A 13,578-nucleotide genomic window follows, 5' to 3' on the forward strand; every position below is an offset into this window, starting at 1 on the left:
TATATATATATATATATATAATCACGTGCTATCAGTGTAATTTTTTGGCGAAAGATATTCTGATGAATCCGCTAGCGTCCTTCTAGCTCTGACCATAGTGCTATTGATGAAAATATATATATATATATAAATAATCACGTGCTATCAGTGTAATTTTTTGGCGAAAGATATTCTGATGAATCCGCTAGCGTCCTTCTAGCTCTGACCATAGTGGTATTAATGAAAATCTCTCATAAGATATAAAAGTGTTTGATTTTCATTACCTTTTTGCCTTCTCCTTCACTGATCCTCCTATATAAGGGGAAAAACAATACTGGTTGAATCTTCACCAAGAAGAAAACTATGCAATGGTTTAAATTCTATATATTTATTGACCGTGTAAAATTATTTATACAATCGAGTCAATTATTACATAATTATAAGTAAATCTTTATTATAAACATTAAAAAATTTAACCTTGTAAAAATTGTAGTAACTAACTTGCAATCATTGGTTAAACTACACTGATAATTGGAAAAAATATTGTATATAACCATAGGCAAATTTAAGATTTTAACTTCATGATTTCGACCATAAGGTTCTTAACATTGAACTTATTGTATTTTAATTGGATTCAGATCTAATTATACTTATTCAATTTTAATAAATTTTTATATTTATATTATAATTTGTATCGAGTATTTTAATTAGATTCAAATCTCATTATACTTATTTAAATTTTAATAATTTTTTTGTATTTATATTATAATTTGTATTGAATATACTGTGTTAAGATAAATCCGTTACCTTGAAGAGGTTTAGAGAGGTGGTGGTCGGTTCAATTGAAACAAACCATATATAGGATTTGAACTATTATTAAAACCATGTAGCCGTCCAATGAATTAAATAGTAAATATTCCCTTTAGCAATAATTAAATACAAATATTAATACTCTAAAGTAGAATAGTACTACCGGCCAAATATATTTAGTAAGGTTTTGACTTTACCATCAATAGCAACAAAAACATAATATGTATGACTTTGCCAAATATACTGATTTCCCATAATTTGGGAGGTCAAAATAATTAAGACACAACCTTTTACACGTTTTTGGACTCGATTTTGTTTCCTAATTATTTTTTGTTAGACAATTGTGCCCCTCTGAAAATCCTCCCACACTTTCCTTTATTTATTTATTTATTTATTTATTATTATTATTATTATTATTATTATTATTATTATTATTATTATTATTATTATTATTATTATTATATCCATTCTGCTGCAGTTTGTTTAGATTATTTATTTAAATCATAGCAGCTTGATCACACGGAGTCGGTATTCATTTATTCTGTTACTTTACGACTTTTATAGTAATAAGAACTTAATTCTTTTAACTTCTTTTTAAAAAAAAAAAAACTCAAATATCAGGCTAAAGTATGTTAAGTTTTTTTCTTAATTATTTTAGTGTATTTAATGATTCATATGAAGCACACCTAGGCATCTACACTCTACACTCTTATCATAACCATTTCACATGACTACGTCAAGAGAAATGAAGAATCTGCATTCACATATATATATATATATATATGTGTGATGTGTTGATCAGCTAGCTAACTCAACTAAGGGTCAACTAACTAATAGGCTAGATCCATTAATTTACAACTGGTCAACTAACTAATCTTAACTACCTAACGAACAATCTGTAATATCACCTCATAATACTCCCTCTCAAACACCTAGGTGTAAATGTTAAACACCTAGATGTGTTGCCTAAGATATGATTGTGTTGAGCCTTATTTAGTCCTTTGGTAAGCAAATCTGCCAGTTGTTCTTTAGTGTTCACATAGATTGTCTGCACAATTCCATCCTTAATCTAGTCTCTCATGAAGTGACAATCTATCTCGATATGTTTAGTGCATTCATGGAAATTAGGATTAGATGCAATTAGAGATGTCAAAAAGGGCCAACCCAGCCAAGCTCAGCTCAAGCTTCTTGGGCTTTTAAATTTGATGAGCTAGGATGGGACGGCCCGCCATATGAATGGGCCTTAAAATGACCAGCTCAACTCAGCCCTAAGAGAGTTGCGGGCTAGCGCGGCCCTTCAATATTTTTAAGAAAAAAGAATTTCTTTAAATCCTTAAATATTTTTTCGTGACGTAGTCAATTAATCATGTAAACAACTTCTGTTTGCTTAGAGCGTACAAAAAGCTTGATATTTGACAAGGAATCTCGTAACTGAAATGCAAATTCTCTATATCACTAGTTCTTCTTTTGTAATGTTACACGAATATTTCTTAATACTTTTCTTTCATTTTCCTCAGATTCAGGGATCGTTTCAATAAGTTTATATGCTGAGGTTTTTTAATTTAGGATTAACATCAGTTGCTTATTTCATCGTTATTGTCCATAAAAATTTTAAAATTCCTAAAATTTGCTAGTGGTCAATTTTTTTTTGTGTATTTAAAGTTGATCTTTTTCTATATTGAATAGGAGTTTAAATATTAATAATATATTAAAGTAATCCAAATTGATCGCTGGCCCTTTAAAAAAAATTCTTTTGAAAAAAGATTATTATTGGCCATCTAAAAACTTTCGAGTTCGTTATTAATTAAGCAAAAGTTCGTAATATTTTGTCATATTACATGCATGTCAAAAATCTATATTCTGGTTGATATGAAAGGGTAATGAGCAATCTAGGGTTGTGGAATGAGGATTATAGTTAAAAGTTTTTTTAGTTTTTACTTTTTTAAAATATTTAATATTAATTAGTTAATTAATTTTTGGCCCACGAGCCGGCCCAGGCTCAGCCTCAGTCAAGCCTCAAGGGCCAGGGGGACGACTTGGGCCGGGCTTATAAGCCTCGTTCTAAATGGGCTCAAAAAATCCTAGCTCAACCCTACCCAAGTAGCGGACTGGACTGGGCTGGCCTCATGGGCCAAGCGTATTTTGACGGATCTAGCTGCAATCCGCATAACAGACTTGTTGTCACTCATAATTGCAACAAGAGTTTTAACAGCAGCTCCCAGCTCTTTAAACAAGCCTAGCAGTCAAGTAACCTTTGCAAAGGTTGAGGCCATGCTTCTATACTCAGCTTCTGCTGAACTCCTAGACATTATCTAATGCCGTTTTATTTCCATAAGATTAAGAACTCACCAAATTTGATTACACCAATAGGTTAACTCTGTAGTAGAGGCTTCTGATCTCAACCATATACCTTGGCCAGGAGAGCCTTTTAGATATCTAACTACCCTTCAATGCAGCTTCCCAATGAGATCTTTTAGGTTGCTGCATAAATTAACTTAGTGTTTGGATGACATAGCAAATGTCTGGTCTAGTGGTAGTGACATACATAAGTTTACCAATTGATTTTTGATACAAACAGACTAACATCCTGCAGAACTGCATCACCTTTAACTCCAGTTGTAGATTCAAACTGTACGATAGTGAGCTTTAGGTTAGTTTCTAAAGGAGTTGCCTTGTCTTGGCTGCACTAAGCCCATACTAGATATGAGTTCTAGACTTCTAGGACATACTTCCTTTAATTTAAAATCACTCCTTTGCTGGACCTTAGTACTTTAATGCCTAGAAAATACTTAAGCTCACTTAGGTCTTTTAGCTTGCATTTTTAATGGAGAACATGTTTTGCCTCATCTATCAGTGTCTCATCATTACCAATTATAAGCAGATCATCACCATATAACATGATAATCACCAAACCTTCACCGTTTCTCAAAGTAAAAAAGGAATAATTATGGTTACTTTGCACAAAACCTCCCTCAGTAAAGCATCAGATAGTTTGATGTTCCATTATCTTAAAGCTTGCTTAAGCCCATATAAGGACTTGAGTAGCTTGCATAACTTTTGTTCCCCCTGTCTTTTGAAACATTCCGGCATATCCATATAAACTTCTTCACAGAGATCTCCTTGTCAAAAGGCACTGTAAACTTCCATTTGATATAGGTTCCATCCTTTGGAAACTGTAAGGCTATTACCGATCTGACTGTAACCATTTTCACCGCTGGTGAAAATGTATCATGGTAATCAAGTCCTTTTTGTTGACTATACCCATTTTCAACAAGTCTAGCCTTGATTCTTTCAACCTCACCATCAACTTTATACTTAGTTTTATACACCCATTTGGATCCTACGGTACGCTTTCCATGTGGTAAGTCAACTACTTCCCATGTTCTGTTGTCTTCTAGTGCTTTGACCTCTTGTTTCATAGATTATATCCATCTTATATCCTTCACAGTCTGCCTAAAGTTCTGAGTTTCTACCAGACTAGAGAAGTTTGCTTGGTAGGACTGAGAGACAGGAGTAGTTATTTCATAAGACATATGGGATATTTGCTGCTTGTCTTCCCATGTGCTATGTATCCTTCATCCAGATGGGCTCTCTAGACTCTCTAGTTGGCTTCCTGACATGAGGCTGAGATCCTTCTGCTTGCATTTTCTCAGGTGGATGATCAGTTACAATGGGCAAAGGATTTGCTTATGGAGTAGTTGGTTGAGACAAAGAACCACCTACAACAGATGCATCAGTAGTAGAATCCATCACATTCTCCTCTTCTATGGCTATTTCATGCGCATCTGCATTTTAAGTCTATTCCTTATTAGCATGATTGATCTCTGAAGTAGAAGCATCATAGTTAGGTTGTTCGGAGAAACTATGATCCTCTGAATAAGACTCAGTGGTAGATTGAGCAAAAAGAAACTCTGATTCTTTGAATTCCATATCTCTACTGACAAAAATTGTTTTGTAGCTAGTTCTATCAGGATGTACCCCTTTTGTCTCTCTGAGTATCCCATGTGCATAGTTGTCTTTGCTCTTTCTGTAAACTTATCCCCTTTTGGAATGACTGTTGCATAACATTAACATCCTATAACTCGTAAATGTGCCAATGATGGTGGCTTGGTATGCATTGTTTCATATGGACTCTTTTCTTGAAGTGTTGTTGAAGGGAGTCTATTTATCAAGTACACAGCAGCTATAACACACATGCCCCAATACATAATAGGCATTTTGACTGAAACCTTATGGCCCTTGCCACATCCAAAATGTATCTGTGTTTCCTCTCCATAATACCATTCTATTATGGAGTGTAAACATCGCTACTTTGATGCAGAATTCCCAAACTTTGTAATAGATCCTTGCACTGAGATTTAAAGAACTTTGTGCCATTATTTGGTCTCAAAAATTTTACCATCTTACCAAATTGGTTCTTTACCATCAACAGAAAATTCTTAATGGCAACTATGTATAGTTTTAGACTTAAGCTGTAATAGATAGATCCAGACATATCTACTAAAATCATCCACGATAATTAAAAAATAATACTTCTTGTCAAAAGTAGGAGTTTTATAAGGCCTCCAAATATCCATATGAACACGAGAAAATGGAGCTTGAGCTCTGGATGTACTATTAGGAAACATCAGTCTAGTTTGTTTAGCTAATGGACAGACTAGACAATTATTCAATGACTCATTATTTACATTCTTGCCTAGCAAAGTGATATTCTTCATGGCTGGATGTAACGACCCGACCGGTCATTTTGAGAGTATTAGCCCCGATCCCCTATTTACTGCTTACTCTGTTTTATTTCATACTTACATGACTTGCCAGGAGGATTTATTTTTTGTTTCGGAGTGAATTGGGACACTTAGTCCCTAGTACCACGGGAGATCCCCTATCGCATATTTACTTTTGGGACTACGAGGCGGTACCTCGGGAGATCCCCTGTCACATATTTACTTTTGGGACTACGAGGAGGTACCTCGGGAGATCCCCTATTGAGCATTTATGTTTGGGACTACGAGGCGGTACCTCGGAAGCACCCCCTGTAATTTATCCCTATGTGATGTGTTGTTACCTTTCTGTAATTTCTTCTTGTTAAATTTTATCCTTTATTATATTGTTATATCTTCTGCCTTAGATTATTATATTTCAGTAGGGCCCTGACCTGACCTCGTCACTACTCTACCGAGGTTAGGCTTGATACTTACTAGGTACCATTGTGGTGTACTCATGCTACTCTTCTGCACATGTTTTGTGTACAGACACAGGTACCTCCTACCGGCCCCGCTATTAGTAGAGAGTACGTGCTACTGCTACAGAGACTTCAAGGTATATCTGCCAACGTCCGCAGACCTCGGAGTCCCCATCTACCTTTACTATGTTGTCTTTCTTTATTCCTTTTAGATGTTGATGTATAGAGACAATTAGTACACTCATTAGATCTTATGACTTGTAACTACCGGGTCTTTGGGATATATTTATACTCGGAGTTTTTGGTTTACTTGTACATGTCGAGCGGTAACTGTTAGGCTTACCTAGTCTTAATGACTAGGTGCCGTCACGACATCATACGAAGCGAGATTTGGGTCGTGACACTGGAGGAGATGGATGTCCAAGTCTTTGATGCCACAGCCTGCAATCTTCCTTTACTGCTACAGCAATTATGCCCTATGTGTGATGTGCCTTATTAATGTCATTGACTGCTTTGAATATGTACAAGCCCCTGTCTCTTTACCAATCCCCTTCACCTACCACTGTAAAGGTCCTGAAACAACACAAAGTCAAGATAAAAGTTCACTAAGCAGCAAGGTTCTTTGGTTAGTTTGGAGACTGAAAGGAGGTTAAACTTGAATCTTGGAACATAAAGGACATCATATATTGCTTCATCGCCAAATATAACAGCCCAACCAGTAAGTGTAATAGGAACTCTATCTCCATTAGGTGAGTGAACCATATTACTCTAAGTCTTAATAGTCTTATTGTCATTCATCAATAGATCATCGGAAGCTACTATGTGGTGAGTGACACCAGAGTCTACAATCCACTCATTTGTATATGCTCTAGACAAGAAACTAGTAGTTATACCTGCTATGTTGGCTTGACAATTAGAAGGTGCATCTTTGTTTAACAGGTCAAGGATTTGTTTGTATTGTTCCTTAGTGAAGTATGGTGCCTTCCCAGTTATTCCTCTTAATACATCACCAGCTAATGATGATCCTTGAGGATGAGCATCAGTGTTCCCAAGTACATTGTTGGCTGCATTGAAAAATTTGTTAGAACCACGTCCAAAGCCAAACTGACGACCATTGCCACGACCATATTGACCTACAATGTTGTTACCGGGCTTTCTTCTTGTCTTGAAGTCTTCAGGATACCCTACAATCTTATAGCAATTCTCCTTAGTGTAACCTTTTAGGCCACAGTGTTCACGCTGCATAAAATGCTTCTTGCCTTTGTATCCTTGGCTTTTGCCTACTTGCATAGCCATTGGATCATTCTTCTCATTAGTTGAGCCCAGGCCAGGGGCTTGTTGAGATTCATCTTCTATCACCATGGCATAAGCCTGGTTCAAGGAGAGCACATTAGTCTTCAGTAGGATTTGTCACTTAGCTTGATCATATGAATCATTTAAACCACTGTGAAACTACAGAAGTCTCAGATGCTGAAGGTGCTCCATGTATTCTCTCGAGTTTGAAATTGGTACCAATGCATCATACTCATTCCATAGACTCTCCAACTTAGTAAAGTAGCTTGAGACTAAATCAGTTCCTTGTGACAAATTGGCAATGGCTATGTGCAGTTGGAAGATACGCATTCGATTTACCGTATTAACCTCTCCTTCATATCTTCCCAAATAAGATGTGCATTCGAAGCATATGCAATTTCACTCAAAAGTTCAGTGGAAACTGTATTCATGAGCCATGACAAGACAATGGCATTACAAGTTTCCCACTGCTCATTTAATTCAGTAGTGGACGACTCCTTCGTACAAGTACCAATCAAAACCCTAACTTTCTCTTTCCTAGAAGGGCAATTTTCATCGTCCTGCTCCATAAACCGTAATTCTATGATTCTATAAGCTTCACAGGAATCAGAACAACACTAGAAGTATTCGATGGCCCAAGGTACAGAGGATGAGTATAAGGAATTGTAGTTTTTGCCATTGATGAGCAGAAAAAAAGGAGCTAATTGAGAAGAAGAAAGAGATAAAGATAGTTATCCTCAGTAATTGACGAGCATCGGTGGCTCTAATACCATGCTAAAATCCACATGATCTACCAGCGATGAAGGAGCAATGAACTTGAAATTACTTCTATGGAGTTACATAGCAAGCAAATGAATGAGCCGATGAGAGGATTGTGAGAAAATGATAACTGCTACTTCTCTTCATTAACAATACAAATATATATACATGTGATGTGTTGATCAGCTAGCTAACTCTACTATGGCTCAACTAACTAACAGGTTGGATTCGTTATTTTACAGCTGGCCAACTAACTAATCTTAACTACCTAACTAACAATCTATAATATCACCTCATAATAAAGATCATAAGTGATAGATGTAATATTTATTATGTTAATGACTCTAGTATCGACTGCTTGGGGAAGTTTAGTTTATTTAAACTTGGTTTTGACTGTTGACTTAAAGAGATTTGAGAGAAATTGAATGAGTCACACAAAGGAAATAAAGAATGAGAAAAATCACCATTTTTTAGCAAAAAGTATTCCAAAACTTTTTTACTCGTGAACTAGATGGGTTCTTTTTTTCATAAATTACTTGTGAAGTCAGTTTTGGTCAATCAACCAAAAATTTCAGGCATTGATAGCGATTTTTCCTATTTTTGGGATTCAAAATTCAAAAGAAAGGTGAAAAAAGGAAGATTGATTCTTGGTGTATCGAATAATGTCTTAATTGTTGGTAAGAATGAGGTACAACAAGGCTATCTTATGTTAAGAACTCTTTATTCGCTTTTAATAAATCCCAGCAAAAAGAATAGTGTAAATTCTAAATAGTAACGGTGTTATTTATTTTTAAATTAGTTTCTTGGCACGTGCATTGTAAAGATCTACGCATGAAAGAATAAGCATAAGTTTTGTGAATGATCAGTGTGGATCGTTATTTGATAACTTATTTATTGAGGTCAAGATGATAGGATATTATCCGAACATAAGAAGATGAACTATCAAAGTTTTAATTAAATACTTGTGTTTTCCTTTTACTAATTTTTATTTTATAAAGTATAAACATGTAATGAAGCCTATCTCACTTAATGCTTCCTTATAGGGTATATATAGACAATATTTTTGGTGTATGTTTCTTTAGGGGCGGAGCTAGAGTGCCGCCAGCGAATTCGGTCGAACCCAGTAGCTTTAGTTCAAAGTCGGGCATTGCAAATGGCGAAAATGGGCTGTGTTGGGGTTTCATTCACAAAGTTTATTACATCCGTCACCGTCCTTTACACCCACATTAAATTTTACCAATATAAATTCCAAAATTTATACTCTAAAGTGGAATACTACCGGCCAAATATATTTAATAAGGCTTTGACTTTATCATAAATAACAAAAAAAAAACATAATATGTATGTTCCTACCAAATATACTGACTTCCCATAATTTGGGAGGTCAAAGTAATTAAAACGCAACCTTTTACACGTTTTTTTGGATTTATTATTTTTTTTTTTGATCAATCAAAGAAACTAATATATATTAAACTGTTGTTACAGTACCATTACTACGATTGTCATTTATAACACTCAAGTTTAAAATTTTACCTAAATTATTATTATTATTATTATTATTATTATTATTATTATTATTATTATTATTATTATTATTATTATTATTATTATTATTATTATTATTATTATTATCATCATCATTTACACTAGTCCTGCAAAGCCTGTGCTGAGCCCGGGCCCAAGATCAAGGCAATAAAGTCCATCATAATAGTTTTACTTAATAATAATAATAATAATAATAATAATAATAATAATAATAATAATAATAATAATAATAATAATTTATGTTACGTTTTTAGGATAACTTTTCTAAGATAATCTCTTCTTAACCATTTATTATTTATTATTTATTATTTATGTTTTCTGATCATATTATTGGATAATATTATTAAAAGAATATTTATAACAAAACAAGTGTGCTACGGAATAAGCATATATCAAAGAGACAAAGGTAACTTGATATTTAATAACACAATTTAAAGTATGTAAAATGATTCTAAATGGACTATAATCATAGATTAAAGAAAATATTTTAATATTTTATGAATTTGTAAGCATATAATATCTAATTAGAGGTAGAAATAAAAAAGATCTTTTAATTGATAATTTTGGTATTTATTGATTAACTACTCATAATTTCATATAACCATAGTTTATGCAAGAAAAAAATATGGTGATTAAAGCCTAGGTTTAGATGAAATTCAGAAAACCCCAAATTCATTAAAACAAACTCCAAGAATTAACTTAGTTTGTCATTAACTCATTAATGCTTTATTTTTAAAAGAAAATTCTGCTACCCAGTCAATTAAGAATTATATGATTTCTGATAAATTAAATTGTTTTAAGAAAAAAAATATCTTTGTTTTAATAGCATGTGACCATAAGCCGTATTTAATAAATGTGAGATTACAAGTTGATTACTTGCTAAACACTTCTCCCTTTTCCTTTGTTCTATCCCCACCTAATTAAGTAAATTGGATAAAATTTCAATATTTTTTAATTTTATTTTCAAGATTCTAATTTATTAATTTTTAAAAAGTTTTGAAATTTATTTTCTATTGATAATTTAGTTAAATCACTAAATCTAAATTTATATTTTCAAAATAATTTTCTATTGCAAATAAGATCGAAGAGAAATTTAATTATAGTTTTAGAATTACTATACAAATTTTATCGACAGAGTACTCTCCTAATATCAAATGAGTTCTTCAATGTTATTGTCATCAACATTTTAGATTTATCTTTGTGCATAATTATTCATCATCATTCACAACTTTTCAAGCATTTTGAAGGGCTCAAAGTTTAATATATTTACCAAATTAAATATAGGAGACTAAGAAAAAAAGAAATAAAGCAGGGGCAAAAAACTTGTGGTACATACTTCCCTTGCAAAAAGTTGGGTTAAGGAGCTATGTATTATCAAAAAGGGTTTGAAAGTATCTTGATTTATTAGAAATATACTTTAGTATATGAAGAAATAAATAACAAATACAAGGACATATTTGGAAGATTTTACTACAAAAGAAAGGTGAAAAAAAAGAAAAAAACATTCCAGGTAAAGAATAACGCTTAATTGAAGGTAAGAGTGAGGTACAACAAGGCCATTTATGTCTACCAACTATAGTACAGAGTTATTAATTTACATATCACTCATATATATATCCACAAACTATTTTACGGAAATGTATATTTATATTATCGTTCATAAAATTCGTACCAGCAAGCAGTTTGTCTTCCGTTATAAGAAATGAAATTATGAAATTGAATTGTTGTTGTACAAAATCTATATTTTAGTAGTTTTAATCTATTTAGAACGAAAAATACAAAACTCACACATGTGCTAGTGTTAATTCTAGTTAATTTTTAGTTAAGAACTCTTGAGTTTGCTAGCCTAAGAAAGCATGTAATTCTTTTTCTTCGACCTGCCCTCGTCAACTACTTAATTATAAGAATCACAGACACATAGTAAAGTGCGAGTGTAATTAAATTATCGATACAAGTTTATATCAAAGTCACAATCATACTGGTGCATTATAGGTTCGGAAAAGGGGTAGACCACCAGACCATAAGGATTTATTGTACGCAGTCTTACCTTATATTTATGCAAGAGGCTGTTTTTCCGTATCAAACCCGTAACTTCTTGGTCACGTGACAATAATTTTACTAGTTTGCCAAGTCACAATCATACATTTATTAAACGAAAAACGGTCAAATATATTCGTATACTATCAGAAAATGTTTTATACTTTGAGTCCAAATATATTCATATCGTTATACTATTGGTTCAAATATACCCCTTTTCCGTTAAGTTTTGTTCAAAATGGACATTCAATCCTATGTGGCACTGACATTTGATGAGGTAGATGTCACATGACTTGCCACCTGTGCACCCCTAGGCCATAACCCATTTTATACCTCCCTTTTATTTTTTTCCACCACTAAATTTTTTTTTCCTCCACTACTATTGCCACCGTTACCACAAATATTGTATTTTAAATTTTAGTCTTTTATATATGGATTATGGGCGTTGAGGTGGCATGTAATATGACATACACCTCATCAAATGTCAGTGCTACATAAGATTGGATGTCCACTTTGGACAAACTTAACAGAATAGGGGTATAATTAAACCTATAATATACGGTAAGAATATAATTGGACCCGAAATATAACGAAGGATATATTTAAATCTTTTTTACAGTACAAGGATATATTTGGCCGTTTGCCGTTTATTAAAATCAAGTTCTATATATTGATGTTGGCCAAAAAAAAAATGTATATATAACTTCAATTCTTATTGCAATTTTCGCGCCCCCGCCAACAACGTATACAAAGGACACATACACAACGATTCATAAAAAGCGGCGAAAGATTCAAACAACAATTCCTATTCCGCAGCATTGGGTTCTCGTCTCTAACAATGTCACATCCATTCAATCAGATCAACGTCAACCCATTCAATCAATTGATCGAACAATTGATGATCAACGGTCACAGACTTGAGAACAATTGCCGATTTGTTGATGTCTTTTGGGGGGCATTTCGTTACTCTATTTTTCCCCAAATTCTGGAATTTTACAACTCGGATTAGGGATTTGCTAATCTGTCAATGCCATGGATGTATAGATGAAGAATTGAATTTGATGTAGTCTGAGATTATTCCTTGAATAGTAGATATGGTATGTTAATTTTTCCTGCTCTTTGTTCCTTTTTTGAGCTCCTATGTTCTAGTTTATGCGGTACTACCACTATTGAGTTTATTTGGTACTATCACTATTTGGTAAAAAAAATTGTTCACTATCACATCACTTAGGTAATTCGTCCTATTTTCAGGATTACAAATCTCACTTATAATGGAGGTTAGGTGTAGATATTTTTAAACTTGTTACTATTTGGAAATGAAGGAGGTTTGTTTACCACGACATTTTAAAACATTTTAAGAATATTTTGAATTATTAACTATCGTGGCTTATATATTGTTTATATGTAGTTTCTAGATATGTAAATATTGTATTAGATAACTTGAAGAATTTATGTCAGAAATCACGCTGTAAATTAAGCAGTTTGACCCTTGTACTTTGAATCCCACCACATAAAATGGAAAAGAGGGAATATTTAAGATCATGGCATGTTTTCTCGAGTATTAATCATTTCGTGAGTTATAGTGTGTTATTTTTACTAGTTGAAATTTAAGGACTAGTGTTAGAGAAACCTAATCTATCTAAAAGACAAACATTTTAAGTATGGGAACGGGGTCGATATCGAGGATTCATACAATGGATGCTTATTACTTTGGGTTTGAGACATAGTTGTTTGTTATTGTTTGTATAGTGCTAATTGGTAAATGGTTTTATATTGGGTGGATAATGAGGATCCATATAGCCTATTCTCACTAGTTTAGGTTCAAAACATAATTGTAGTTGTTATTGTTATTGTTTTTATAGTACTACTAATTGGGAAATGTTTTATTCTTGCTGAATATCTTTCCAAAGTCATTGGCTCAATGCTCATGTATTTGCAAAAACTTCATGGGAACTTTAGATAATTTAGAGCTA

At 33.2% G+C, this 13,578-nt stretch overlaps 1 protein-coding gene across 1 annotated transcript; it reads right to left on the reverse strand.

Annotated features, from left to right (window-relative positions):
- Positions 1-3,797: 3,797 nt before the first annotated feature.
- On the reverse strand, positions 3,798-4,208 carry LOC142174687 (putative mitochondrial protein AtMg00820). The gene has a single exon (XM_075240737.1). It carries the CDS (start codon positions 4,206-4,208, stop codon positions 3,798-3,800), a length of 411 nt encoding a protein of 136 aa, XP_075096838.1.
- Positions 4,209-13,578: the final 9,370 nt, after the last annotated feature.

This window comes from Nicotiana tabacum, chromosome 3, assembly GCF_000715075.1.
Source record: "Nicotiana tabacum cultivar K326 chromosome 3, ASM71507v2, whole genome shotgun sequence".
NCBI lineage: Eukaryota > Viridiplantae > Streptophyta > Magnoliopsida > Solanales > Solanaceae > Nicotiana > Nicotiana tabacum.

Bases quoted from the DNA above. Each gene is read 5' to 3' on its own strand.
- LOC142174687 (XM_075240737.1), bottom strand. From the start codon at position 4,208: ATGAAACAAGAGGTCAAAGCACTAGAAGACAACAGAACATGGGAAGTA.